The sequence below is a fragment of the Nanorana parkeri genome, unplaced genomic scaffold (assembly GCF_000935625.1).
Source record: "Nanorana parkeri isolate BGI_ZX_2015 unplaced genomic scaffold, ASM93562v1 scaffold1147, whole genome shotgun sequence".
Lineage (NCBI taxonomy): Eukaryota > Metazoa > Chordata > Amphibia > Anura > Dicroglossidae > Nanorana > Nanorana parkeri.
Window position 1 is genome coordinate 221,606 of NW_017307415.1, and position 26,507 is coordinate 248,112.

Sequence of the window (26,507 nt, forward strand, 5' to 3'; positions counted from 1 at the left end):
CCGGTGACTTTATCATTTTGTACATTTTTGACAGAGGCATCCGTTGTTGGTCAGGAGTGTGATGGGATACTTGGACTTTTATTCTAATGAAGTAGGGTAAGTGACCGTTGTTATCCTAAGGCAGGAAGTATGTTGCTGGCAGAACCACCAGGACTGCAGTAAGCTGCAGTATCCAACAGTTTTTTGGGTTTAGAAATGCTTTAAAAGGAGGAACTTTAGCCATGTCTTTGAAACAACAAAAAATACATATTTAGAAATGTTTAGTAATGACAATCTACATTCAGATACTTCTACATAATTGCCGGCTTTTTATTCTTTGCATACCTGGTTTTTCTTTCCCTCCCCATTCTCCTCACAGTGGTCATTTTTAACAAGGGCAGATTACTATATATCCCTTTACTTCCTGGAACTCTAGGACATGTGACCATGTACATCTCAGGGGGAGGAAAATGCCTTTCACTGAGAACTCATGAGATTACAGATGAGATTTCCCAGCAATGCTCTGCTGGTTTAACCTTCCCAGGATGCAATGCATGGGTACATTACTTCACTAATGCCCAAGAGGACCAGAAAGTGGAAAAACAGTAAATTATAAGTAAAAGAAAGAGCTGCATGTTGAGGTGATTTGTAGTGAGGAGGGGGTTAAAGGTCCACTTTAAGTTCAGCTAATCCTTAATTCATTCACAGAGAAGGGTGTCACTATAACTTATTTTCACATTCAGCAAGTGCTAAGTGAAGGAACTGCACACTTTTCTCATAGAACACGGATCTGTTGGACTATTGAAGACATAAATAGTAACCCTAAAATGGATCTCTCTGGCCACCAACCGTGCTATATTGTCAATTGTAAAATGAATCAACATAGTCACTGTATTGTCACCTCAAAGTCTATAAGCTGCAAGTCAGCCACCAGGGTTCCCAGAAGTCCGCTGTTGTACAGTTCCTGAGCTAGCTGGGCCACGGCTTCAGTCTGAGGTTCCTTCTCATTTGTGCCATACAGGATCTCCTTCATAGCCACAAGATTTTTTGACACTTCTTCAGTTGCCTGTAAAATTACAAGGAGGGGGAAAAAATATGGTAAATACAAGAATGTGCTGATGTCATAATTAAGAGGACTGTGTTACTTTACATTTCTCAGTCCATGTTACATGTTGAGAAGTTCAGTATTCAAGAGCGGTCAAGTCCCCAGCACCACAGGATTCAGTTAAAATACCTTCTGTAGACAAACCATGCAGACAGACACACTTAAACATGATGACGTCTGGATCGTGACCTCCTGTAGTAGGTTAGGTTATAGGAGAGCCTGTTAAAACTAAAATCTTCATAATTTGGAGGAAGAGGGTTAGTGGGAGGAGAAGATATAAACAGTGACTAAAAACACAGACTCAACAGCTGATAAGCCTATATAGTGCACAATCCACTTAAAGATACTTGACTGCTGGATTTACCAGATACGCTTGACTGGACATCAGAATAATACTCCCTAAAAATATATTTTTATAACCATAGTCTTAAAAGTAAGCCAATATGGAGGAAAAGGAAACAAAACAAAAAAACTGCATAGCTTTACCACCAGAACCTGCCCTCCTTATGAAGTATTTGGCTTACTTTAGTTTTCTTAAAAGGAGAACTATGACATGAGTGATTTCCACTCACCTCATAGTTCTAAGCCGACCTGTGACAATGATACTGTCACAGGTCGGCTCAGTAGATCGGGAGGTGAGAGAACACATACCGGGTTGCCTCACCTCTCGATCCTGTCACGGCTCTCTGCCGTGACAGGGGGAGGGGCTGGATTCCCCTCTACCCGCTCCGATCTGCCAGCGCTGACTGGTGGAACGGACAGGGGAGGGGGCAGGTACAGCTGGCTCTGCCTCTAGATAGGCAGAGCCAGCTGTCACTCACGCAGCTGGGCAGATCCCGTCATCTAAGTCGGGATCCGCTCCGGCTGCGGCGTCTCAGTATAGCGCGAGCTGTAGCTCGCGGTATACTGAGCTTAGTGTAACGGGAGGGCGCTAGTTTGTGTCCTCCCGTTAACCCAAGGAGAACTATGGGGGAAAACACTGACCCCATAGTTCTCCTTTAAGCACTAGTAAATCCCCCGGTCGGGCCATTTAAAAGTACATCTAAAGCAGCGGTCCTCAAACTGAAGCCCACGGCATGCAGTTTTCTCAAAGCACATCAGGGGAGCCACTGCAGTGTGCCAAGTGCTAGAACGCAGAGAATTCCACCACCGAGCAATCTATTATGGGTACTAGGGGATGAGTGATGCTCTACCCGATAGTTCCTGTATAATCCTGGCCAAGTCCAGAAAGCAGTGGACAGGGCTAGGTGTGGTCAAATCCTGATTGACAAGCTACATGCTTCTCATCCCATTGTGGATCACGCAGGCCACAGCCTTCTAAGGCTTCCTTGTATAAGAATTGCTGGGTGTATAGCTATACTTATTGGTAATGGTTATTGGTATAGTTGGATTATTGCGATTGTGCTTCCAGACAGTATGGGAGATGGTTTTTAATGGTAGTCACTACTGGTGAGAATATTGTCTTCTTTGAAATGTTATTTGGTTTAAGTATTTGCAATGGTCTTATTTACGTTTTATTTATTTATTACTAAGGATGCACCGATATATCAGCCGACGATACATGTCGGCCTCAAATGGCACTTTTGGCATAATGCCGAAAGTGCCATTTTCAGGCCCATACAGCAGCGCATCCCTGCTTTCTCTCCTCCCCGCTGGGCGCTGCTCTGTGTCCCAGCGTGGAGGAGAGAAATTGCTACAGGCGGCCAAGCGCTGCCTGAGGAGAGCGCTGTGAGCGGCCGGTATCTCTCCTCCCACACCGCTCCGCCTCCTGTGAGAGATTGGCAGAGCGTTGTGTGGGCGGAGACAGCTCTCAATGCTGTCACAGGAGGCTGAGCTCCGCTGGCTCAGCGATCACTGAGTGTTTGTACATAATTGGGGACATGGTATGGTTACTATATGCTTAATTATTAATACATGGCAAGTGATCTACATCACTTTCTGTTCATTCATGATTGTGGGTATAGCAAAACACACTATATCCCCATGTTATAAATGAACAGGAACACTCAGTATAGAGGCTCCATGTTCATTTATAACAGAGGATACATTAAAAAGAGATTGAGGACACAGAGTCCTCAATCTTTCTATTTTAAAAAGGAAAATATCAGGGGTCTGTTTAGACCCCTATTTCCCCGAAGCCCCTGAAAAGTAAAAAATATTTAATAAAACATTTAAAAAGTTTATAAAAAAATAAATTTGAAAAAAAAACTGAAAAAGATAAAATGGAAAACATTTTCGGTTTTGGCCTGTTTTATTTCGGTTTAGTTTTTTACATTTTCAGTTTCGGTGCACCTCTATTTATTACAGGCATTTATAGATCGCCAACAATTTATGCGGCACTTTGCATAGTGCACAATTCTATCTCGCATGCATGCATACATACATACAGGGCTGATTTAGACAGGAGCCAATTAACCTTCAGCCATGACTGTAGGAGGGAACCCACGCAAACACAGGGAGAACACGCAAACTCCTTGCACATAGTGTACTGACCAGAATTGGAACCAAGGAACCCCAATGCTGCAAGGCAGAAGTGTTAACCACTAAGCCACTTTGCTTAGTGTTCCTAGTATATATTGGTTGCCTACCACCCTTGAGGTGAGTTGTGACTAATTCTTTATTAGCCCAGTGATCTGTTTTATGCAGTTTTTGGAAATTAAAGCTCAAACCAATCTATTGGCTCTAACTTGATATTTTGCTGCAGATTAGGTAATGAAGGGAATCATATGATGTATAGCTGGAGGTAAAGCTGCTGCTTTTTCCTTTTAGCCAATAAAAACAAAAGGTCAGGCCACTTTCCTGGAATATTAAACGATGCATTGCATGTTACAGCAAACAGAGGGCCTCTGCCTTTAGAACTACATGGGCAATGGCCATTAACACTGTTGTCCAGTCAAAAATATGTGCCAGCTACTGTTCCTGTTACTATTATTTTTGTGTTTTTAGCCACATCATACCATGTTACAATGGGGAGAGGGGGGGTACATAAATACTTGAAGATACACCCCCATGAGGCAGTGTTTCCCAAGTCCAGTTCTCTGACATAACAGTGCACATTTCCCAAATTTGTTGTTAACACAAGTAAAAAAGAAAAAAAAAAAAAAAAATCAATGTATTTTATTTAACCATTACTAACACACCAGCACTCCTATAGAGATGTGGGAAAAGCACGCACTGCTACTAGTGAACTGGATTAGTAAACAATGAACCAAGATTCCAAGTTCTATCCTTTCATTTATCCTATGTCACATATGTGACATTGGTTGATTGTCCCATGGAGAGGTTAGTAACGCCATTACAGTAAAGACGTCCTCCACCAGAAGATCCTACAAAGAGAACACTGATAGAGGGCACATATTAACCGATAAAACTGCAGTTCTGTCCATCTTCTGCTTTCCAAATGAGCTCCTTTTTTTCCAGGCTGCTTTCTTTGGGTCCTTGTTCCTGCTGCTAATATGCATGTCATCAGAAGCATACGTGGTAAGAGAGATGTTTGAACCAGAAGTGGGACGGGTTAGAGAATTGGATTGGAGTGTAGGGGAGCGGTGAGGTAGAAGCAGCTGCGAAATAAAATAGCATAAAAAGCAATATATAAAATGCACACATGAATAGGCACAAAAGCAGGAGAACTCCATCCAAGTTACCAAGGCGGGGGGAGGGAAAGTTAGGGGAGGCATGTCCAATGCCCCGTAGCAATAATCTTAGTTGGAAGTACCACAGAACATTGACCTTCAGTCTTTTATCAAGAGATTGTGTTGCTAAACCTCCCTATAGATTTGAATGGGGAAACCTGTCAGCACATACAATGGAAAGATGTAGTTAAGATGAAACATTTCATTTAAAAAGTTGACTGCAGCAGCAGCTGGAAAGCGGAGGTAAACAACTTACTATATGCTTCACCTAAATGCCTCCACCAAATGTATCAATGATTAACTACACTATGAAACTTGCTATTAGAGATACGTGGTAGCTACCACTGCTGACCTCATCTAAAAATTATGTTTGTCTAGTTAGAATACATGTTTCCATATTCTCCGAGATACTGCATACTAGAATTTGCCTGACCTGCATGCTTGTTGGTCCATGTCTCAGAATATACAGGAGTCAGAGACAGCCTTTGCAGTAGGAGGTCAACAATGACAGACCCCACATTTCCCTCATTGCAGGTTTATTTTAAAGCCAACCCTCCTCCCATCATAAAAAGCTGACTGCAATGCGAGCACACTCTGATACCTGCACTTACAACTGTGCATGGCCTCAGTGACAAAAGCTACACGGATATCAAAATTTCAATTTTTGGCCACAAACAAGTGCTGGTCCTGTTCCATCTCATGCAATGGGTTGGTACAAATAATGGGCAACTTCAATGTCAAAACAAAGAGTTGAGCGAGGGAGAGCCAACCCTCTGCTTTTGTCAAGGAAGTTTCTAAATAGACCCTCTGATTCCAGGTTTTAGTGGCTTCCCTGCCCTGAAGCAGCAGTACAAAAGGTAATTGCAGGCTCATGAGCATGCAAGCACTACAGTTAGGCTGGTAGTATGTAAAGCTTTCCGAGATGAAACATTGGATTATACACTACCAGTGAAAAGTTTTAGAACACCCCCATTTTTCCAGTTTTTACTGAAATTTACGCAGTTTAATGTCTCAATGTCCTCTGAAAATAAAGCACAGAACAAATAAACAATTGGGCATCCAAAAGAAACCATGGAATCGTTTTGTTAAAGAATATGTAATCTGAATTTTTGCCACCTTTTGTCGATAGAACAGCTGAACACACGTGTGGCATTCTTTCTACAACGGAAATCAAATATTGTTCGGAAACATTTTACCAAAATTGTTGCAGAAGTTCCCACAAATGTGTTGCACTTGTAGGTTGCTTTGCTTTCACCCTTCTGTCCAGTTCATCCCAAACCAGCTCGATGGGGTATAAGTCTGCAGTCTGTGCTGGCAATCCATGATTTGAAGCCTACCATCTTGTTCTTTCACCTGACAGCATACAAAAACCCTGCGCAATGAACGGAAGATCTCAAATTTGATTCATCGTTCCATAAAAACTTCTTCCAGTGTTCAGTAGTCCACTGGCGGTCCTTTATTGCCCAGGCAAGCCTTTTTTTCTTATTTTGCCATCTTAGCAATAGCTTTCTTACGGCCACTCAACCTGTCAAACCTGCAGCTCAAAGTCTTCTCTTCACAGTTGAAATTGAGACTTACTTCGATCAGTGTTAAGCTGTGCTTGAAGTGGTTGTCCTGCGAGTGGCCCGTCATGCAAGCTGTTGAAAAACCTGCTCAGAAACCTGTCTTCCGATTCTGTTGTGGCTTTGGGTCTTCCTGTCAGACTTTCCTTCAGTTTCCAAGTGCCTTTTGATGGTGTGGGAAACTGTACTCACTGACACCTTGGCTTTCTTTGCAATTTCTCTAAAAGGAAAGGCCTACACTTATAAAAGTTATAATGGTCTGTCTTGCCTTCCTTTGTTATTTGCCTTTTCTATCCATTTTGAAAGCAATATACTACTTCCTGCAGTACAATACTGTCCAAAAATTGCTTAAAGAGGGTGTAGTGACAGTCTGTTCCAACACTGCAGGGGGGCTTGTGCATAATCCACAGAAGTTGGGATACCTATAGGAATGGTTAGCATAAACTTTCAAGGCTCAATCGACTTACATTGCTGCAGAACTAGAAGTTGTTAACCCATTACTTCTTCTCTGAAAAAGGCCTTTGTGTAGAACACTGAAACATAATTACTTTTTCAGTTTTTATTCACCTGAACTTTTTTGTTTTCACCTCCAGCAGTTTACAGCTTACCTTTGGTATCATTTCAGGTTATTCACCGGACTTGAACTGCTTACATTTCAATAAAAACTGGGAAAACGGTGGTGTTCTAAAACGTTTGACCAAATCAGCTTTATTTCTTAACGGTTGTCAATTGAGGTCAATGAATAGTCATCTTGTAAGGCTCCTGAGAACACCCTGTTTTATAACTTTGTTGATTGTGTATATGTATCTTCTGTGCAATCAACAATCACATTTAAGGAGACAGTTGGCTGTTGATCATGATAACATTGTGACAACAAACAGAGAAGGTAACACAATCAAGGCCTCCATCTTGTATGTTCTGAACACCCTATTTTTCACTCTTCACATAACTAGATCTGGAAGTAGCTGTGAAAACAAAGGAATTATCAACATCACTAGTCAATGGCCCCAAAGTCACTATATGAATGCTTAGTACCCGTAACTAGCGCTTGAAAGGTTACACTGCAGGCTGATAAAGTAATCACAGATGTAACACATAAAACAGGTTGAGGCAGGAGAACCAAGAGTGACTTATCTAGGTTAATATAAACGGCTACTGGAATCAGACATGAATCACTTCCCGTGCTCACACCCAATGAGGCAGGGGAGGCCCAAACGACAAAAAGCTCTCATTATGTACGTTGCCATGGGAAAATAACCTAACAAAAAGGAGATTCGCTTAAACTGCACCACCCTCAGTTTTAGAAAAGTCAAAGATACAAAGTACCATATGGGACCCAGCAAATAAACTTTTCCATCAAACGAAAATACAACATTCATAATTTCAGCAAAGCAAGACAAAGTGATTATGCCCCATTCATACCAGATATGTTGGGTCACTTTGTGATCCGTTTTTCAACGGATGCTAATGCAAGGGCACCGAAAAATTAATGGTTGTGAATGGGACCGGTTCAGACCACTGCGATCTGTTCCATTCTGTTGCAATGTGATGAAAAAAAAAATAGTGCATACTCTACATTTTTTTTCAGCACAACGTAACAGATGTAATTGCCTCACAACACAACAGAAATTTAAAAAAAAACAAAACCTGCTTCTCCAGACAGGACAAGTTAATTAAAAGGAGAACTATGAGGTGAGTGATTTCCACTCATCCTCATAGTTAGAGCCGACCTGTGACAAAGAATCTGTCACAGGTCGGCTCTATTGATCGGGAAGTGAGCAGAAACATGCACCGATTTGCTCACTTCCCAATCGTCTCCCTGCAGTGAGCGGTGACCGTCAGTCACCGCTCCCTGCAGGGATTCTCCCCTCTCCGATCCTCCAGTGCTGTGGAGGAATGAACATGGGAGGGGGCGGGCACAGCTGGCTCTGCCTCTAGATAGGCAGGGCCGACTGTCACTCACGCAGCTGGGTGGATTTCGACAGTAATGTCGGGATCCGTCCCGGCTGCAGCACTCAGAGTATATCTCGGGCAATAGCCCTCTATATACTGAGCTTTGGGTCACGAGAGGAGGTTAGTATATGTCCTCCCGTGACCCTAAAAAGAACTCTGGGGAAAAAACACTTAACCCATAGTTCTCTTTTAAAGATTAGCCACAAAAAAAGGAAACATTTGAATAGAACTGCAAGTCAGCAGACCCTTTGTTGACTTGCAACTACCTTCCAATTTTGGTGTGAAGGGGCCCTTAATGTGTATCTTTGACCCAAACATGTTTTTTGTTTTGAATAGTGCAGGGAATGTTTATGGGCCCCTGGCAGGTCTTTTTTTTGTGGCATATTGTGGCACAAGCAGCAATAAATCTTTACAGAGATCCTAGCCAATAACATTTTTATAGATGCTGTGTTCCTTTAGCCTGCATTTACACCGGAGCGACAAGAAATAAGCATGTTTTGCACGCGCATAGTCACGCGTTTTAATGAGCAGATTGCGGCACTTTCATTTCGATGGACAGACTAGTGTAAAATGCATGTAAAAATATGCACAAATTCAGCACTTCCATTGGAGTCTATCGGGCCAAGAAGCGCAGAATCTGCTAAAAAGAAGCTCATGTACTTGCTACAAGCAGCGGGCATTTTGCTACAGGCGACATGACGCTCAGATGTACTAGAAAACGCTCAGTGTGAATGAGGGCTTAAAGTGCAATGAACTCATCCAAGCAAAAAAAATACCAGGCAGAGTTTTCCTGAAGAGAAATGCAAAGTCCCTTTTGCCAAAAAAAAGCCCCTGCTGAGTTTTTGTCTTTTGTAGAGCCAGATTCATTCTTAGGCCAAAAAGCAGGGTGTCTGGGACTATGTAACTCCTGCAAACACGCACAGGAATTACATCATCAGCAGACGAAGAAGATTACAGCACTAGCGATGGCGGCAGCTGAGGATGGAGTATTGACAAGATCCTGAATCCATCATTGCTGGAGGGCGGCACAGTAGCAGGTAGGGGTGCCATGCTGCATACTTGCACATTATGGCAAGAGCTTACCCACACCAATGCAGGCTTCATTTCCCTTTGAGAGAGATTTCCTTTGTCACTGGGACAGAAAGTGGTGAAAAGTCTCCCAAACAGGGCCAGCTGTTCTAACTGTTCCTTATACTATTCACAACTGCAGGTAACATTTTGGCAACAATATACTATAAAAGAAACATTAGTTAGGACTCCGCTCCACTAACAGATCAATGAGGAGATTCCCCTATTGCCCTTATTTGCTCTTCACTGTATGGGTAATGATGTACATATGTTTGAATGGGTCTATTTGAGACAATGTATAACAATTCCAAACAAGTGTGGAATTCTAGGAATGTCTAAGTCTCTAAGAAAAACAAAGAGTAAAAGGAAAATAATCATTCCATGATTACTGATTACCGGCTGTTATCACGGATTGTAATAAACAAACAATGCTATTCCAAGACTGATACCGCAGACCATTCACAAGGCAAATGTTGTCTGACACCAAAGTGTCTAAGCTGCACACAATGGAATAAGGAGGCATTTGTACAGCAATGTATGATGGAGTAGTAGTCATTTTATGTCACTCTGAAAGGAAATCTGATCACCTAGACATGCCATACAGCAGATGACCAGGTAGGTGTATCCAATTAATCGGAATTTGATTTTACTATTATGCAAATGTTTTTCCAAATGTGATCATAAATGTTTTAGGCCTTGTTCACACCAAGCGCGGAGCAGTCCCGGAGCAGTTGCAGACCGGATCAAAACTGCATCCAATGTATTCCAATGGTATTTTTAGCTCCAGTTCACATTGCAGCGTTCTGTTCCAGAGCAGGTAAAAAAACTGCAGCAGGATACTCCCAATGTCACCCTGGGCATAATTTTTCTTTTTTTAAAACATCTTTGATTGCAAGTGACTAACTACTTCAACTCTCATACCTGTACGTCCCCTATGGACCAGAGCAATTTTTACATTTCGACGATGGGCTTGTTTATTCAGCAATAACTCAATACTTCACATATGCCGTAGTAATACATAGGGATGCATTGATACCGTTTTTTCTATATCAAGTACCAGTATTTTTTCTTCGGCACTTGATACCGATACCCGAAGTCCCATTAAGGAAGCGAAGCGCCGTGTAATGACTCGCCATCTGGCTTCCTGATTAGCTGGGATGCGTGTAAAGACTTGCCACCCAGCTTCCCGATTAGCAGGGAAGCTGTCTCCATGCTTCTCGTCACTAAGTGATGAGAAAGCATGGAGCAAGGTTTCTGGCCAATCAGGAAACCGGGCGCCATGTAATGACATGGCGCCTGGCTCCGATTGGCCGGAAAGTCGGCTCCTTGCTCCCTTGTCATGAGGTAACGAGGCAGCATGAAGCCGGCTTTCCGGCCAATCAGAAAGCTGGGCGCCGTGTCATTATACGGCGCCCGGCTTCTTGATTGGCCAGCTTCCCGACCACCCAGGAAGCATGGCAGTGAGTCATTACACGAGGGAGCATGGAGCAGGCTTCCTGACACTGGAAGCTCAAGTATTGGGCTAGGCATCAGAGCACTTGGGCAAGTATGAGTACTCACCCAAATAGTTGGCATCGGCACCGATAATAGTATCGGTATGTCCCTAGTAATAAACATTTTTTATAAAGAAAAAAAAACAGGATTTCTTTTGGCCAAACTGTGTTGCTAAAATAAATTTTCTTTTTTTTTTTATTATTATTCCATAGACAAGCAAAATGTAAAAAAAATAAAATTTTCTTCACCGTCTTTTTTTTTAATCGTTCGTTTAAAAAAGTAAATAAATTAGAGATGCACAGAAATAAAATTTTGTCACGCCAAAAACTAAACTGACTTTTCTTACATCTCTTTTTCTGCAGCCCCTGTTAGGAATGAACAGCAAGCCTCTATACTGAGTGCTCCATTCATAAAAACTGGGGAGATAGTATCAGTTACACAATCATGAATGAACAGGAAGTTATATTTTCATTCATTACTGGGGACACAGTAAGCTTACTATGTCCTCAGTTATTTACAACCAATCAGCGATTAGTACCGATTCCTTAATGGGTGGGCCTGGTTCGTTATGACCCTCAGGTGGTTATAATGAATAAGACTCTCCCATTCAGGAATCCATCTGCAAAGGTCACGCCAAAACACAAAGCTATTTCTTCAGAACAGAAAAGGGTCAGACAAAAACAACAAACTTTGTGAAAATCTATGCAGTGAACATAGATTACCCAAAAGGGTTTGTTTTTATTCTCAGCAAAAGTATTGTTACTCTTGTGGGGCAGAAGAACAGTGTATACTACACACATCCTGTGCAGCTTGATGAAGTTTTTTTGGTTGTGTAGCACAGCCAGTGCCCATAACTGGATAAGATATCAGAACATTCACTATGACAATAGCTTTTCAATGAAGACATTTCCTTGCAAATCTAATCCTCTGAATGGTCAAACTTTATAAAATGCTCTATGTGCCTGCTTCCACAATAAGCATGCACTGTATAAGGAAATGGCTAACTGGATTTTAATAAGTGTGACCAGATTGTGTGAGCTACAATTATCTGCAGTGTCCAGAGTGGCACACCTAACTCTAAGCAGTTTTCAATCAGAGTACAGGCAGTCCCCGACTTACGAACGCCCGACTTGCATACAACCCGTACTTATGAACCGAGGTCCGAGGCTGCAGCAAATGTACCGTGCAGCGCTCAACAGCGCAGCGTTCCACTAGTCACGGTGCTCGTGCCGACGATTGCAGACGAGTAGTGGGTCTGGATTGTAGTACTGTACCATACAGTAATATACCTCCTGCAGGAAGTTGTTAGCGAGTGCCCGCCTCTTCTTCCGGGTCTGGTACTGAACAGGAAGTTGGCTCTGACGGTCATTACCCCAGTCATAACCCTGTATGTACTGTACACTGTACTGAACACTTTTATTTGTCTTCCTTGTCTATTTGTTTGCCTGTAAAAATGCCGAAAAAAAAGTGCTGGTTCTGAACAGGGGCACAGACAGCAAAACAAACGTAATCCTTTCCCTATGCTATCCAAAACTAAAAAATGTTTTTTTTTGGACTGGAGTTACACTTAAAAAAATTTACCTGTTCCAACTTGCATACAAATTCTACTTAAGAACGAATCTAGAGTCCCTATCTTGTTCATAACCTGGGGACTGCATGTACAAGGCCAAACGGCTTCAACTCAAAAGCAGGACAAAGAATTAAAAATGTAGATGCCACTAGGTTTTTCCTTCAGTGTGCTCTACAAATCAGTGATCATACTTCAGGAGACAGAAGCAATGACAATTCCCAACAACAGTGGTCCATAGCTATGTGTCAGTAAGTTCAGGATACACCAACCACTACAGTCATTGATGGCGCAGTCACAGCACCAGGTGCTTGAACATTTACAGTACATGCACATGTATAAGAATGGAGTCTCAAGACATGACAAAACATTAAGTTTAACGTATGCTTAGACGTATAAAAGGAATATCATGAGGAATACATAAAGTATACGTTACACTCTGTAATAAGAGATTCATAATTTTAAAACCAAAATGAAGACTTTGTCTGGTCAGCAAAATTAATTTAGGCAGCATGTAAACATATTGGTCTGATCTGAAATTTACCACACAGTGCTTGCAGAGTTCTGACATTAAACACAAGATAACAGGGATATTTTACCTTCTCAGCTTTCTTGTCCGAAATGTCCTGCTTCTCCAATACAGCTATGCTTTCCTTTAGGTTCTTCACTATGTCTGCAGGAGACTTGTGGGACTTCCCAAAGGGGAATGGCATGTTTGCTAGTACTAGTGTAACACTGCTTTATGGTACACCTGAAAAAGAAAACACAAAAGAATCAGCAGCTGCACCGGATACCAGTTCCCTCCACTAAATTGTTAACCATCTGCTAGGCACTCGAAGCAAACGTTTAGATCAGCGTCTCAAAGTAGCGTCCCGCGAACCGGTACTATGTGGCTATATTCTACTCCATGTCTGCAAGATTATTTGGACATTTTGGCAACACTTAATACGAAATCACCTGCACTCCATACAGCGTACAGACCTTGTTGAAAGGTTGGTGTTTGAAGTGAAAACACGGATGGCGCCGTGTCAGATACAGTCCATAATAGAAGTCACTAGCACTCGATATGTGCAAGAAGTAAAGCACTTTTTATTAAATTGTCACATGCGTCATACAGCCAATGTTTCGGGGCCACGCAGGGTCCCTTCTTCTGGGCGACATAGTGACCTACCGTATTTGACGGAGTATAAGACGGGTTTTGAGACCTAAAAACATCGCCCGAAAATCGGGGGTCGCCTTATAAGCCGGCAAATACGGAAATGTAATGCTAGTTGTGTAAAATTTAAACGTACCGTATAACAGCCTTCCAATGGTGTATACAGTACGCTGTATAATAGCTTGAATAACGGGATTTATCTTCGTCCAGGCCGCTGTATGTGTGGTAATACTGTACGGTAGCTTCGTCTACATACTGTATACCCCGCTGAGCCAATCATGGCGAGCATTGTATACAAAGCCTGCTCGGATTGGCTGTGTAGATCGCTCGCCATGATTGGCTAAGCGGGGTATACTGTATGTAGCCGAAGCTACTGTACAGTATTACCACACATACAGCGGCCTGATCTACAGATAAATCCCGTTATTCAGGGGGGGCGTGGCGAGCTGCCGAGGAAGATGGCCGCAGTCTAACGGAGCTCCGCAACACCCGGTCCCCAGAGAGCTATCATTAGCCAGCACTTCTCCTGGTCCATCGGTGGTCTGGAATTCCACGCTCCGCTCGCTCCTCCACAGGTTTCTTGTGAGTTATTGTATGCATGGGTCTGTCACTAAGGGTTGCCTAACATACAGGTGATATTTTGTATTACCAAAATGGCCGAAAAAGACCTCACTATGGCCCAAAAAGAAGGAAATATGAAGCCAGTTTCAAACTGAAAGTTATAAACTTTGCCAATGAACATAATAACTGTGCTGCTGCAAGACAATATGGAGTAACAGTAAAGATGGTCAGAGACTGGAACACAAATGAAGATGCATTAAGAGTATGCCAAGGAGTAAGTGTGCATTAAGAAGAGGCACCCCACATTGGCCAGAACTCGAAAAACATGTAGCCGACATGGTGCACTTCAGTGCACCAAAAAAAGTTCAATTCTAGGGCTGCAACAACTAATCGACATAATCGATTATAACGATTATTGAAAAAGTTGACATAATCGATTATAATCGATTATTGAAAAAGTTGTCAACTTTTTCAATAATCGATTAATAAATTCATATCAAGTTTTCATAAGCTCCAAAGTAGATTATACAAACTGACTGTAATGTGTGTCACCTGCTTTAGATTTCCAAACTACACAGTGATTGGTAAATCTGTGGAGAAGCCTAGGACTAGAGCGCAATGTGTGAAGCCCGCTTTACAGCTCGGGTGATTTCTATCTCTCCAATCCGGCACACATTTTAGCATTTGTGAGGCAATATGTGCACAGCTGTTAGCAGGCTTGCGGTGGAAGTCACCTTTGCCCCATTTACCTGTCTAGGCCAAGCATCAGGAATACTCGGGACATGAAAAGGGTCACTAAATAAATACAAAGTTTATCTATTACCCTCATTTCTGTTGTCCTAAACCACACCTAGTGCTCAAAGGTCCCGAATGAATCTGCCCTCTGGAAACACATTGTTTGCTTTCCCATCCACTATTTATCCAAGTCATCTCCACCTAGATAAACAGGTCTCACAGTCTTTTCAAACAGCTCTGATGGCCTCCGCAGTCCTATAAAACCCTTTTTCTGCAGCCTGTCCTTGGTACTAGATAGTGTCCCCTGAGAAATATGCTTTCTTTACCTTTCTTTAAAATACAATTGTGGAGAAAAACCAAAAGAAAACCAAAACAAATTTAAAATAAAAAAAAGGCCAGAAGAGTAGGAACCATAAGGTAGTCCTACTCATGGAAATCCCTCGTTATCTACCCTCACAAATGCCATGGGAGCCCCTCATGGAGTTGACAAATACTGACCCTCTCATGGCAGAAAAATAAGAATCTCCTTTCCTGGCCTCAATCTTAAGATGGGGTGAAGTAGGGTGGGTACTCTCATTACGAATACCAGAAAGAACAACTTTGTGGGTGAGATTCTGAGGGCTCCTCAGAGCAGTTATATATCTATGGTCAAAAAAATAAAAATATGTATGTCAATATTGAATTTCCATAAGTTCTTTCCACTCCTTACAACCAAATTTGATCTACAAGTTTGCAAACTTACATACTGAAGATGCCCATAGGATGTACCTCCTCAATGTACTGATACAATTTCACTCAGCCCTGTGAATATGCACTTCCTTGCGTCACCACTCTCACAGAGCCTGTGCTTTCTGAACTGCAAACTCAACATCTGAACAATGTAACATTATTGCTTTCTGGAAGCAATGCATGATGGGATATGTAGTCTTAAGACATCAAGATTGCATCACATCAAGCAGCAGGGAAAGAGATGCAAAGCCCACTGGGAATTCTGAGAAGGCAGCACTCACTACATAAAAGGGATTTTTTCAAGTTGCATTATCAAAAACAACTCTAATATGTATTCCTATTACAATGCTGATGTTATAACAAGATGGTGTATGCTGGGACTAGACAACTCCTTTAAGTACTGGTATCCAATGTGTTAACACACATGTTCTATTCACGCTACAATGTGACGTTTAAGAAACATTCGCTGCAGGTGAATCAAAAACTGTAATTTTACACACATGCACCAGTTAAATACACCCAAATGCTTGGTGACCAGGGGTTTATAAGCATGCCAGTGAACAATAGCACGATGTAGACATCAGCTCAGCCCCGGTTCCTGGAAACCTTCAGGCCTCAGCTCAAGTTCTGGCACCTTCAGGCCTCAGCTCAAGTTCTGGCACCTTCAGGCCTCAGCTCAAGTTCTGGCACCTTCAGGCCTCAGCTCAAAATCTGGCACCTTCAGGCCTCAGCTCAAGTTCTGGCACCTTCAGGCCTCAGCTCAAGTTCTGGCACCTTCAGGCCTCAGCTCAAGTTCTGGCACCTTCAGGCCTCAGCTCAAGTTCTGGCACCTTCAGGCCTCAGCTCAAGTTCTGGCACCTTCAGGCCTCAGCTCAAGTTCTGGCACCTTCAGGCCTCAGCTCAAGTTCTGGCACCTTCAGGCCTCAGCTCAAGTTCTGGCACCTTCAGGCCTCAGCTCAAGTTCTGGCACCTTCAGGCCTCAGCTCAAGTTCTGGCACCTTCAGGCCTCAGCTCAAGTTCTGGCACCTTCAGGCCTCAGCTCAAGTTCTGGCACCTTCAGGCCTCAGCTCAAGTTCTGGCACCTTCAGGCCTCAGCTCAAGTTCTGGCACCTTCAGGCCTCAGCTCAAGTTCTGGCACCTTCAGGCCTCAGCTCAAGTTCTGGCACCTTCAGGCCTCAGCTCAAGTTCTGGCACCTTCAGGCCTCAGCTCAAGTTCTGGCACCTTCAGGCCTCAGCTCAAGTTCTGGCACCTTCAGGCCTCAGCTCAAGTTCTGGCACCTTCAGGCCTCAGCTCAAGTTCTGGCACCTTCAGGCCTCAGCTCAAGTTCTGGCACCTTCAGGCCTCAGCTCAAGTTCTGGCACCTTCAGGCCTCAGCTCAAGTTCTGGCACCTTCAGGCCTCAGCTCAAGTTCTGGCACCTTCAGGCCTCAGCTCAAGTTCTGGCACCTTCAGGCCTCAGCTCAAGTTCTGGCACCTTCAGGCCTCAGCTCAAGTTCTGGCACCTTCAGGCCTCAGCTCAAGTTCTGGCACCTTCAGGCCTCAGCTCAAGTTCTGGCACCTTCAGGCCTCAGCTCAAGTTCTGGCACCTTCAGAAATGCAGGAAACTTACATTCATACCTGCTGCAGCTGAATATTCCACTAGAAGGAGAAAAGGGCAAGGTGACCAGGCTTCTTGAAATGAGGACGTCCACAGTGATGTTAGACAGGCCTCTCTGAAATGTCATGGGGGTGGGTGGGCCATGGGCGTAGAGGGTCTGTAAGTTTAGGGAACAGGGAAGAATGCCAAACTGGGAATACGTGCCTTAGGCTGCCTATCCTTGATATACCCCATAGAGTACTGCGGCAACAAGAGGAATACCACTCACCCAGCTCTGTAGTATAGCATAAAAGCAAACAGCAAAACTGACACTGAAATTCTCCTAAAATAGTGGGAAATCTGGGGGGGGTGCAAAAATCAGCCTTCTGGGATCTGCCCAGCCGAAACTAAATACTGTATTATAATTTGCACACACAAATATAATAAGGGTGTATGTAAATAGGGGCTTTTGATTATACAGGGGGTATAAATTGCTAAACACTTTATATTCTGAAGTTCCTAGCAAAAAATAAGATTTGCCTTCATCTGATTGATTTCTAATAACTGAAATCTAATTAGCTAGTTTGAAAATGCAGTAAACCGTAGCTGTTGTCTTTGTGCTGCCTATCCAAATATTTGTTCCATAATGTTAAAAAAAAAAAAGAAGTATTTTCTACAAAAATACAGTCCCAAGCCTAACAACACTCTCAGATTTTCATAGACAGTAAAGTATTTGTCCCTGAAAAAGTGTTTAGCTTCCTAATCTGTTATGACCAACTGTAGAATAAATTCCCTCCTCTTTGCTATGCAGTACACACATGATTGCAGCATCACACACTAATAATAACACCCACTGCAATCCGAGGAGTATACAACCATACCAGGACCAGTATTGAGTATACGGCACAGGGATGTACCATGTGCTTTGGCTCCAAGTGCATTCTGCTTGCTCTGGACAGTAAAAAGTAACCCGAAAAGCATTCATAACAAACACGGTCTCGTCAGTCACTAATAAGTGCTAATAAGATGTATTGTCCACGTTAGGATTCCGACTGATCACTGCAAGGAAACATCAAACTTGCAGATGGATAATAGGAGTTCCATCAAGCAGAAGGTCATCAAATACAGGTTAGAGAGAGGCACAAATTACACTTTAATACAGTGTGATGAGTGTAAAGATTTCACAAACGTAGCTTGTGTATTATGGTGTAAGGCTGCAACTAACGAAAATTTTCATAACTGATTAGGTGGCCAATTATTTTTTCCATTAATCAGATTTAGAAAATAAATAAATGCCATTCTTCATTTAAAATACACAAATGGAGAGTTCTAAACAGAGTTTACTTCAGAATAAAACTGCATGCATGATTTTTTGCAATCGCACCACAATGGAACACACAGCATTGCGGTACCAAGCGTTCCGGTGGGGGTGATTGCACTGCGGGCGGTAGGCACGTTTGGGGTGCAACTGAAATAAATGGAACCACCATGCACCTCCTGCACCACAATTTGTCAGGCCAAAACCAAAGATTACTTTTTCCCAACTTTTTATAAATTAGTGGGGGGAGGAGCAATTTTTTTTTTTACTTTACGGTTACAGGGAAATATTAGAGGTCTAAACGGACCGCTGATATTTTCCTGAGGCGGGGGTGAGGTTTGGTGTAGAGCTGCAACAACTAATCGATGAGAATAGTTGGCAACTATTCTCCTCATCAATTAGTTGGTTGAGGGGGGCAAGAGCGATGTTTTATACAACCAATCGATTCATTGAAAAAATAATCGGGCGACTAATCGATTATGAAAATAATCATTAGCTGCAGCCCTAGTTTGGTGGAACTCTCCTCACTGCTAGGTAGCAGCTGCAGGGGGTCTCTGCAAATGAAAAAGCAGCTGCACGGAGGAGAGAACTAGGGGATCCAGATCGTTGACAACGTTCTCATTATCGATTATATTGTTTCAGCCCTAGTATGATGGTTACACAAAACAAAGCATGCCAACACTGTGCAGTGTGGCATACTCTGAACAAGTCTCAGTACACTATTAATAACTTGCAGTTTGATGGTGATAGCACAGTTTTGGGTAAGCAAGGCCCAGTATAACATATAGTCAGGTGATAGCTGGGGTGATGCCAGGGATCATAATAATACACAGCAAGCCTGGCAGATGATGGCAGAACACATGAATAGGAGGGACTGGTATCTCTACATATAAACAACCTGCAGTAAAGTGCAGAGTGCTAATGGTGGGTGTTCAGCGGATAGCAGCGATCAGTTATAAAACCATAGCAATACCTTGCAGTGATAAATGCATTTAGGGTATCATACCGTAGATCAGATATCTGCATACATTAATAGTAAAGCAATGATGGCTATAAACTGGATGGCAAAATATCAAGAACAAAATGCAGTGTATACTGGATGACAGGAATAGCGTTAATACGGTGAAACAAGTAAAGTTAGTGAAAGGCAGATGTTGGATGGAAGAGATCAGCAATAACATGCAGTTTGCAGTGGATGGCAGGGAACAGGACCAGTGTATAACAGTAAAGGTGGCCATACACTTTACAACCATCGCAAGACCTTAGTCTTAAAAAACGTAAGATCTGCCCATCTTGGACAGGCAGATCGTACTTGCGATGACCACAATGCTGAAGGGCAGTGTGCAGTGTACGCACACCGGCCCGTTCGGCATTTGTCTCCCGAGCATCATTCAAACTAGCCGAAAATCGTAAGATTTTCGGCTGGTTTTCTAGCATGCTCCTTAGACAAAAGATGTGCCCGTCTTCATTCACGTTTAAGGTGCCCATACACTTTTCATTTAAGGTGCCCATACACTTTACAACCCTCGCAAGACTTTTTTCTTGCGAGGGTTGTAAAGTACTTTTAAAAAAAACTTACGATCTGCCCATCTTGGACAGGCAGATCGTACCTGCGATCATCACAATGCTGAATGGGCAGTGTGCGCGTGCGCACACCGGCCCGTTCGGCAGTGATCTCTCGATCATTTTAAAAACCAGTCGAAAATCGTACGATTCTCAGCTGGTTTTCCAACATGCTCGATATACAAAAGACGTGCGACTGTACATTAGAAAGGGTCGTACGCTTTCCATACACTGCACGATTCTCGTACGATCATGGGATTTCCCGCGATTCTCGTACGAGAATCGTGCAGTGTATGGGCACCTTTACAAGCATCAAGTACAGGCTGGAGATGGTGGGTGTATATTAAAGAGCAGATAACAAGTATGACAAAGCAGAAGAGAAAAATGGTAATGGGTATACAGAAGACGGAAGAAAGGGATTAGTAATAATATGTGGATGACAAGGTGCTCTGTAGCATGCAGAAGGTTGACATTGATGGGTACAGAGTGTATGGCAGGGGTCAGTAATAATACACAATGGGTGAAAGGGAACACTGAAGAGCGCAGGTTGCTGGTGAGAAGCATACAGTGGATGAGCAGTAACAGTAATAATAGCAGGCAGTGCACAGTTGTTGGGAGGATCAGTATCGCAGGCAGGGTGGTTGTGGTAGTCATGTGTGTATGGTGGAGTTGGCACTGATCCCCGCTCTTCATTGTGGATACTCGGTGATGATCAGTAAACAGTGGCTGGATGGGCTCAGTGTATCACACAGGGTGATGATTGGTGTACAGTGGGTCTGAGCACTGGCTGTACGCTGCTTGGTACACATACACACTCAAAAAGGTACACAGAGGACAGAAGGTATAGATTATAATTACAAATAGTGGACAGGGGTGTAGAAATTTTCAAAAGAACTACTTGTTCGAGGACTAAAGCGGGGGCCCAATATTCATGTCCCTCATGACAATCTACTTGTCCTGATACAAACCACCAATACACACCAAGGTGGAGACCTGACTCCGGTACTGACCTTCTCCAGGTAGCGAAGAGGAAGGGGGAACCAAACCTTCTCCTGCCCGTACTGAGCAGGGGATTCCAGGGACACAATAATCTGACAATTCAGATAATACATGGTAGAGGAATGCTCCTTGAGGTGACATGCATCCCCCGACCGGAGGAAACACAAAAAACTGAAGAGAACTATATTATTTGGAATTTGGTGATAGGTTTCCTGTCCGGTTGGAGGAGCATGTACATCTCAAGGGCTATCCTGGAAGACGTCTGGGAAAATAACTTTAACCGAAACCATATTTAACCATGCAAAAGAAGTGCTTCTCATTGGTCAGTGCGGTCAGGTGACTGTGCTGACTAACTTTTCAAAATCCATGGCGATGGGCTGCACTGAACGGCAGTACAGGGTACAGATAGTACACCCGTATCAGTGGAGGGGAAGGACCGTTAGCCAAAATGTAAGCATTTGGGTATTGGGGCTGAGAAGGAGCCAGATTTGAGCAGGTAATTTCATTTTCCCAAATTACTTGGAAAAGTGAACTTACCCTTTAATGCACATTGTGTGTTAGATAGCACTGCTGCCCGGCTACTACAACATGGCACTCAGTGGAACTGGCCAGCAGGATTATTACATGTTGGTGATGGTGGTGTTGGGTGTACAGTGGAAGATAGAGGTAAGTATAGCAGGCAGGGTGGTGGTGGTGGTGGTGGGCGTACAGTGGATGGTAGGAGTCAGTATAGCAGGCAGGGTGCTGGTGGTAATGGGTGTACAGTGGATGGTAGAGGTCAGTAAAGCAGGCAAGGTGATGGTGGTGGGTGGATGGTAGAGGTCAGTATAGCAGGCAGGGTGGTGATGGGTGTACAGTGGATGGTAGAGGTCAGTATAGCAGGCGTGGTGGTGGTAATGGGTGTACAGTGGATGGTAGGGGTCAGTATAGCAGGCAGGATGGTGATGGGTGTACAGACCATGGTAGAGGTCAGTATAGCAGGCAGGATGGTGGTGGTAATGGGTGGATGGCAGTGGTGAGTATAGCAGGCAGGGTGGTGATGGGTGGGTGGCAGTGGTCAGTATAGCAAGGTGGTTGTACGAGGGGGCCGGTTACCGTGCTCCGCTTCGGATACTTACAGGTGACCTGTAGATATGCAGACAGAGGCTTCCCCCCTCAGCAGGGCGCTGTCAGTTAGCGGCCTCTCCCCGTCTTCAGGCTTTCCTCTATAGGGCAGCGAACGAAGGGGGATCCTTTCTTCTCCGCTCTCTTCCTGGGCTTTTGTCCTCCCTAGTCACTTCCGGGGTGTCTGCAAGCTGGTGACAGGGCTGGCACACCCCTCCTTTCCTTCCACTCCCGGGTGTCTCGACAGAGGGGTCACTCCGGGGGGAGTCTCTCGTTCTTCTTTAGGGTCACTCCGGGCGGCTCCTCCCGTCTCTATGGTGCTCTCGGTCCCAGAGGGATAGTTTCCGGCGCGCGAGGTGACGTCACTTTGACGGCGACAGCGGAGGACTCGCTGGTGCTTGGATTCTATGGTACAGCGAGGTAGAGCGGTCGGGTGGACAGAGTTGTTGGCTCACGGGCTCCCCAGTGTGGTGTGGAGTGGTGTGATGTGGAGTGATGTGGAGTGAGGTGTATGTTGTGATCATCAGCTGACTGTGTTCCAGATTCATCGAAATGAAGGTGTTCGCTGTCTGCGCAACAGGCAATATCGCATGCACAACGCTTAGGTGTGAAGTGTGGCCATTGACTTGCATGGGTTTTTGTGTTTTGCGCGTTTTCGCACGATAACCAGGCCTCATGAGTATACTACTAGAACACCGTATAATAATAAAATATTCCATTAAAATAATTCTCCAATAGGGCTGATGGCGAAAGGACACAATTCCGTTTCCCGCAACATCCGCCTGAAAATAGCTCCTGCATCCTTTTGCGAGACAATTGTTTTCCTATGCGCGACGCAACGCTAAGGTGTGAACAGTAAGCATTAACTTGCATGGAAATGTGTGTTTTGAGCATTTTCCAGCAATTAGATCCGGCCATATAAACGCTCAGGTGTGAACCAGTCCCTACAAATGATACATACAGGGATCCCAACCTGAAGAAAGCAATTTCAGGGAGGTACCCTTCTCATTTAAGGGAGGTGCCCTTTTCATTTAAGGAAGGTGCCCTTCTCATTTCAGGGAGGTACCCTTCTCATTTCAGGGAGGTGCCCTTCTCATTTAAGGGAGGTGCCCTTCTCATTTCAGGGAGGTACCCTTCTCATTTCAGGGAGGTACCCTTCTCATTTCAGGGAGGTGCCCTTCTCATTTCAGGGAGGTACCCTTCTCATTTCAGGGAGGTGCCCTTCTCATTTCAGGGAGGTGCCCTTCTCATTTAAGGGAGGTGCCCTTCTCATTTCAGGGAGGTACCCTTCTCATTTCAGGGAGGTGCCCTTCTCATTTCAGGGAGGTACCCTTCTCATTTCAGGGAGGTGCCCTCTTCATTTTACAGGGTAAAAGGTTTCCCATAAGGGCATTGGTCTGGTCCCATACACATGATTGTAGGAGTCAGTGGTTCATTGTTCTCCTGCTCTGTTTGCATAGTACCATTGTATTGATAGCTTACGTATATAAGCTTGTAAGTCAACAAACATTTGATATTTACATATCCGCTTTAGCAGAGGAGCAGAGCAACAAACCTTCTTCTAATAATGATGTTTCCGTTCTACTAAGTGCATTTGGATAAATGAAAGAAAAACTCAGGGCAAAAGTGTTCCTAAGTGTTGCAGTTGGGCTAACCCCTCACTGCAAGGGTTCACTGCTCGGTTTTGTCTAGGTGCTAAAAAAAATGATACTTATCCTAACCGCTGAGCCGGCTCCCTGCTTCTCCGGTCACTGAAGCCTGTCTCCTCCTACGTTGCAGCATTGGAATGTTCCTCAGCGTCCTCAAGTCTATACACAGTGTAAAAAAATGTGATGGTTTCTACGGGACCCCTGCAGAGGAGGGAGAGAGAGGCTCCAGAAACCGGTCTAAGAACAAGCCGGCTTGGAGGATCGGGTGAGTATAACCTTTTTTTTTAGCGCCTAGACAAGGGGTAGGTAACCTTGGCTCTCCAGCTGTGCTGAAACTACAAATCCCATCATGCTTCTGCCTCTGGGAGTCATGCCTGTGGCTTACATTGCCTTATGGGATATGTAGTTTCAGCACAGCTGGAGAGCCAAGGTTACCTACCCCTGGCCTAGACAAAAACGAGCAGTTAAAGGAGAACTATGGGGTCAGGGCTTTTCCCCATAGTTCTCCTTAGGGTAACGGGAGGACACAAACTAGCGTCCACCTGTCACCCAAAGCTCGGTATACTGCGAGCTACAGCTCGCGGTATACTGAGACGCCGCAGCCGGGGAGCGGATCCCGACATTACTGTCTGGATCCACCCAGCTGCCTGAGTGACAGCTGGTTTCTGCCTATCTAGAGGCAGAGCCAGCTGTGCCCTCCCCCGTCCGTTACGCCAGTCAGCGCTGGAGGATCAGACAGGGGAGGGGGGGAATCTCTGCAGGGGCCTGTGAGTGACAGTCACGGCTCTCTGCCGCCACAGGATCGAGAAGTGAGCGAGCGCCGGTATGTGTTCGCTCACCTCCCGATCTACTGAGCCGACCTGTGACAGTGTCATTGTCACAGGTCGGCTAGAACTATGAGGTGAGTGAAAAGCACTCACCTCATAGTTCTCCTCTAACTCTGGCATTGTAGGGGAAGCCCCACTGCAAGGGTTAATCAAAGTTTTACCTTTATGTCGTTAGCATTGTTCTTCTTTTTACTTCTGTTTTTCCTTCCTCTTGTCTTTCTTCATTTGCTTTCTCTCTGTTTAAAAAAAAAAAAAAGTGTGCTTTTAATACTTTCCGGGCTTGTAAGTTTCCGGGGAAGATTGATCTCGGTCAGCTTGAGGGCTTGTTCACACCAAGCGCGTTCCAGGAGCAGAGCCGTTACAGAACGGATCAAAACTGCGTCCAATGTATTCCAATGGTATTTTGGGCTCTAGTTCACACCGCAGCGTTCAGTTCCAGAGCATGTAAAAAAAACTGCAGCAAGCTCTATTTTACCTGCTATGGAACGCATGCAAACGCATCAAAAACGCATGCAAACGCTCTGGAACGTACTGAAAGCCCATTTTAAATTTTATAAAAAACTTCAATGTTTTTTTAACCCAAAACGGCCCGGAACTCATTAAAAACGCGGCAAAAAACGTGGTATAACACACTGCCCTGCGTGTGCAGAAACTCGTGCAGATCTGGTCTGCATTTGGCTAGCTCTGAAAAAGAAATCTCAGGACTAGTCTAGAGAATCTTTACTGGGGTTAGAGTGTGGTTCAGATGTATACTGGGGGGAATTTATCAAAACTGGAGCAGACATAATCTGGAGCAGCTGTGCATGGCAACCAATCAGCTTCTCTCTTTCATTTTCAAATCTTTACTGAACAAACTGAAGAGAGAAGCTGATTGGTTGCCATGGGCAACTGCTCCAGTTTTGATCAATTCCCCTCTTTGTGTATTCAGTGGCAGTAATGGACATTTGGATGCGTAGGAGCTGATGGATGTAAGGTCAAGGACTTCTAAATCCAGAAAGGATTAATGTTCCTCATTAGTATTTTCTTCCTCACTACTCTGATACTATTCTGATAACAGACTCAATACAGAGGAACAATTCTCTGTGGATTTAGTCCGGGTTCACACCTAGGCGTTTGTGAGCAGTTCGAAAAGCGCTTTTACATACCAAACCCAAGAAATCCCATGATTTTTAATGGCGCTGGTTCACACCTGAGCCGAAAAACGCCTGAAAAGATACAGGAGCTTCTTAGGGCAGTTAAAAGCGCTTTTCCTCCCCAAAGACTTCATTGGAAATGCCCAAAAACGTGCAGCAGAAGCATGTTGCACATTAACGTGAGCGTTTTTGCGCGTTTATACGTGCGTTCTTCCATTGCCCACAATGGTTTATGAGCTGCTAATTGAAATGCACGTCATCATGTGTGCACATACGAATGTGCACAACGCGCATAAGCGCGCAAATTACCGCGTGCTGCTAACGTGCAAAAACGGTGCCGCCTAGGTGTGAACCAGGGCTTAGAAGATCTTGATCTCACATCCAGGGGTCACATATTATAATTTATTACCATACAGTGAGGTGTACATAGAGGGGGAGTACCACATCCCAATAGTTTATACCAAAGAAAAGGTTTGGAGGCGGGACATTGGAGAACCTGGACTTGGGGCAGCAGAGAGTAAATGTGACCCAGGATAAGGGGGAGAGATCTGAGAGAGACACAGAATCTCCTTTCACTTGTTCTGTTCTATAGAATTCTCTCTGTGTCCTAACACTCACATAGACACACAGAGCTATGACTCATCCTGCTGTCCCTCCACAGAGCACAGAGGGGAGGAGGGGGGTGGAGATAAGAAACCCGACCCTGTGAGAGAGACGGATTGAAGATATTGTGGAGGGAATTTTGAACTTCTAGGCCTCTAGATGAGCAGCTGATCGCCCTCCCTTCTCCTCCTGGC

At 44.2% G+C, this 26,507-nt stretch overlaps 1 protein-coding gene across 1 annotated transcript in view; it reads right to left on the reverse strand.

The window, feature by feature from the left end:
* The window catches only part of LOC108796669 (calcium-binding protein 39), a 32,309-nt gene extending 9,818 nt beyond the window's left edge, over positions 1 to 22,491 (reverse strand). The window contains exons 1-3 of the mRNA XM_018568165.1: positions 22,116 to 22,491; positions 12,960 to 13,111; positions 881 to 1,045 (exon numbers count right to left, since the gene is read on the reverse strand). Coding sequence (XP_018423667.1) covers positions 881 to 1,045; positions 12,960 to 13,073 — 279 coding nt within the window. The 5' untranslated portion in view covers positions 13,074 to 13,111; positions 22,116 to 22,491. The remainder of the gene's footprint in view (positions 1 to 880; positions 1,046 to 12,959; positions 13,112 to 22,115) is intronic.
* Positions 22,492 to 26,507: the final 4,016 nt, after the last annotated feature.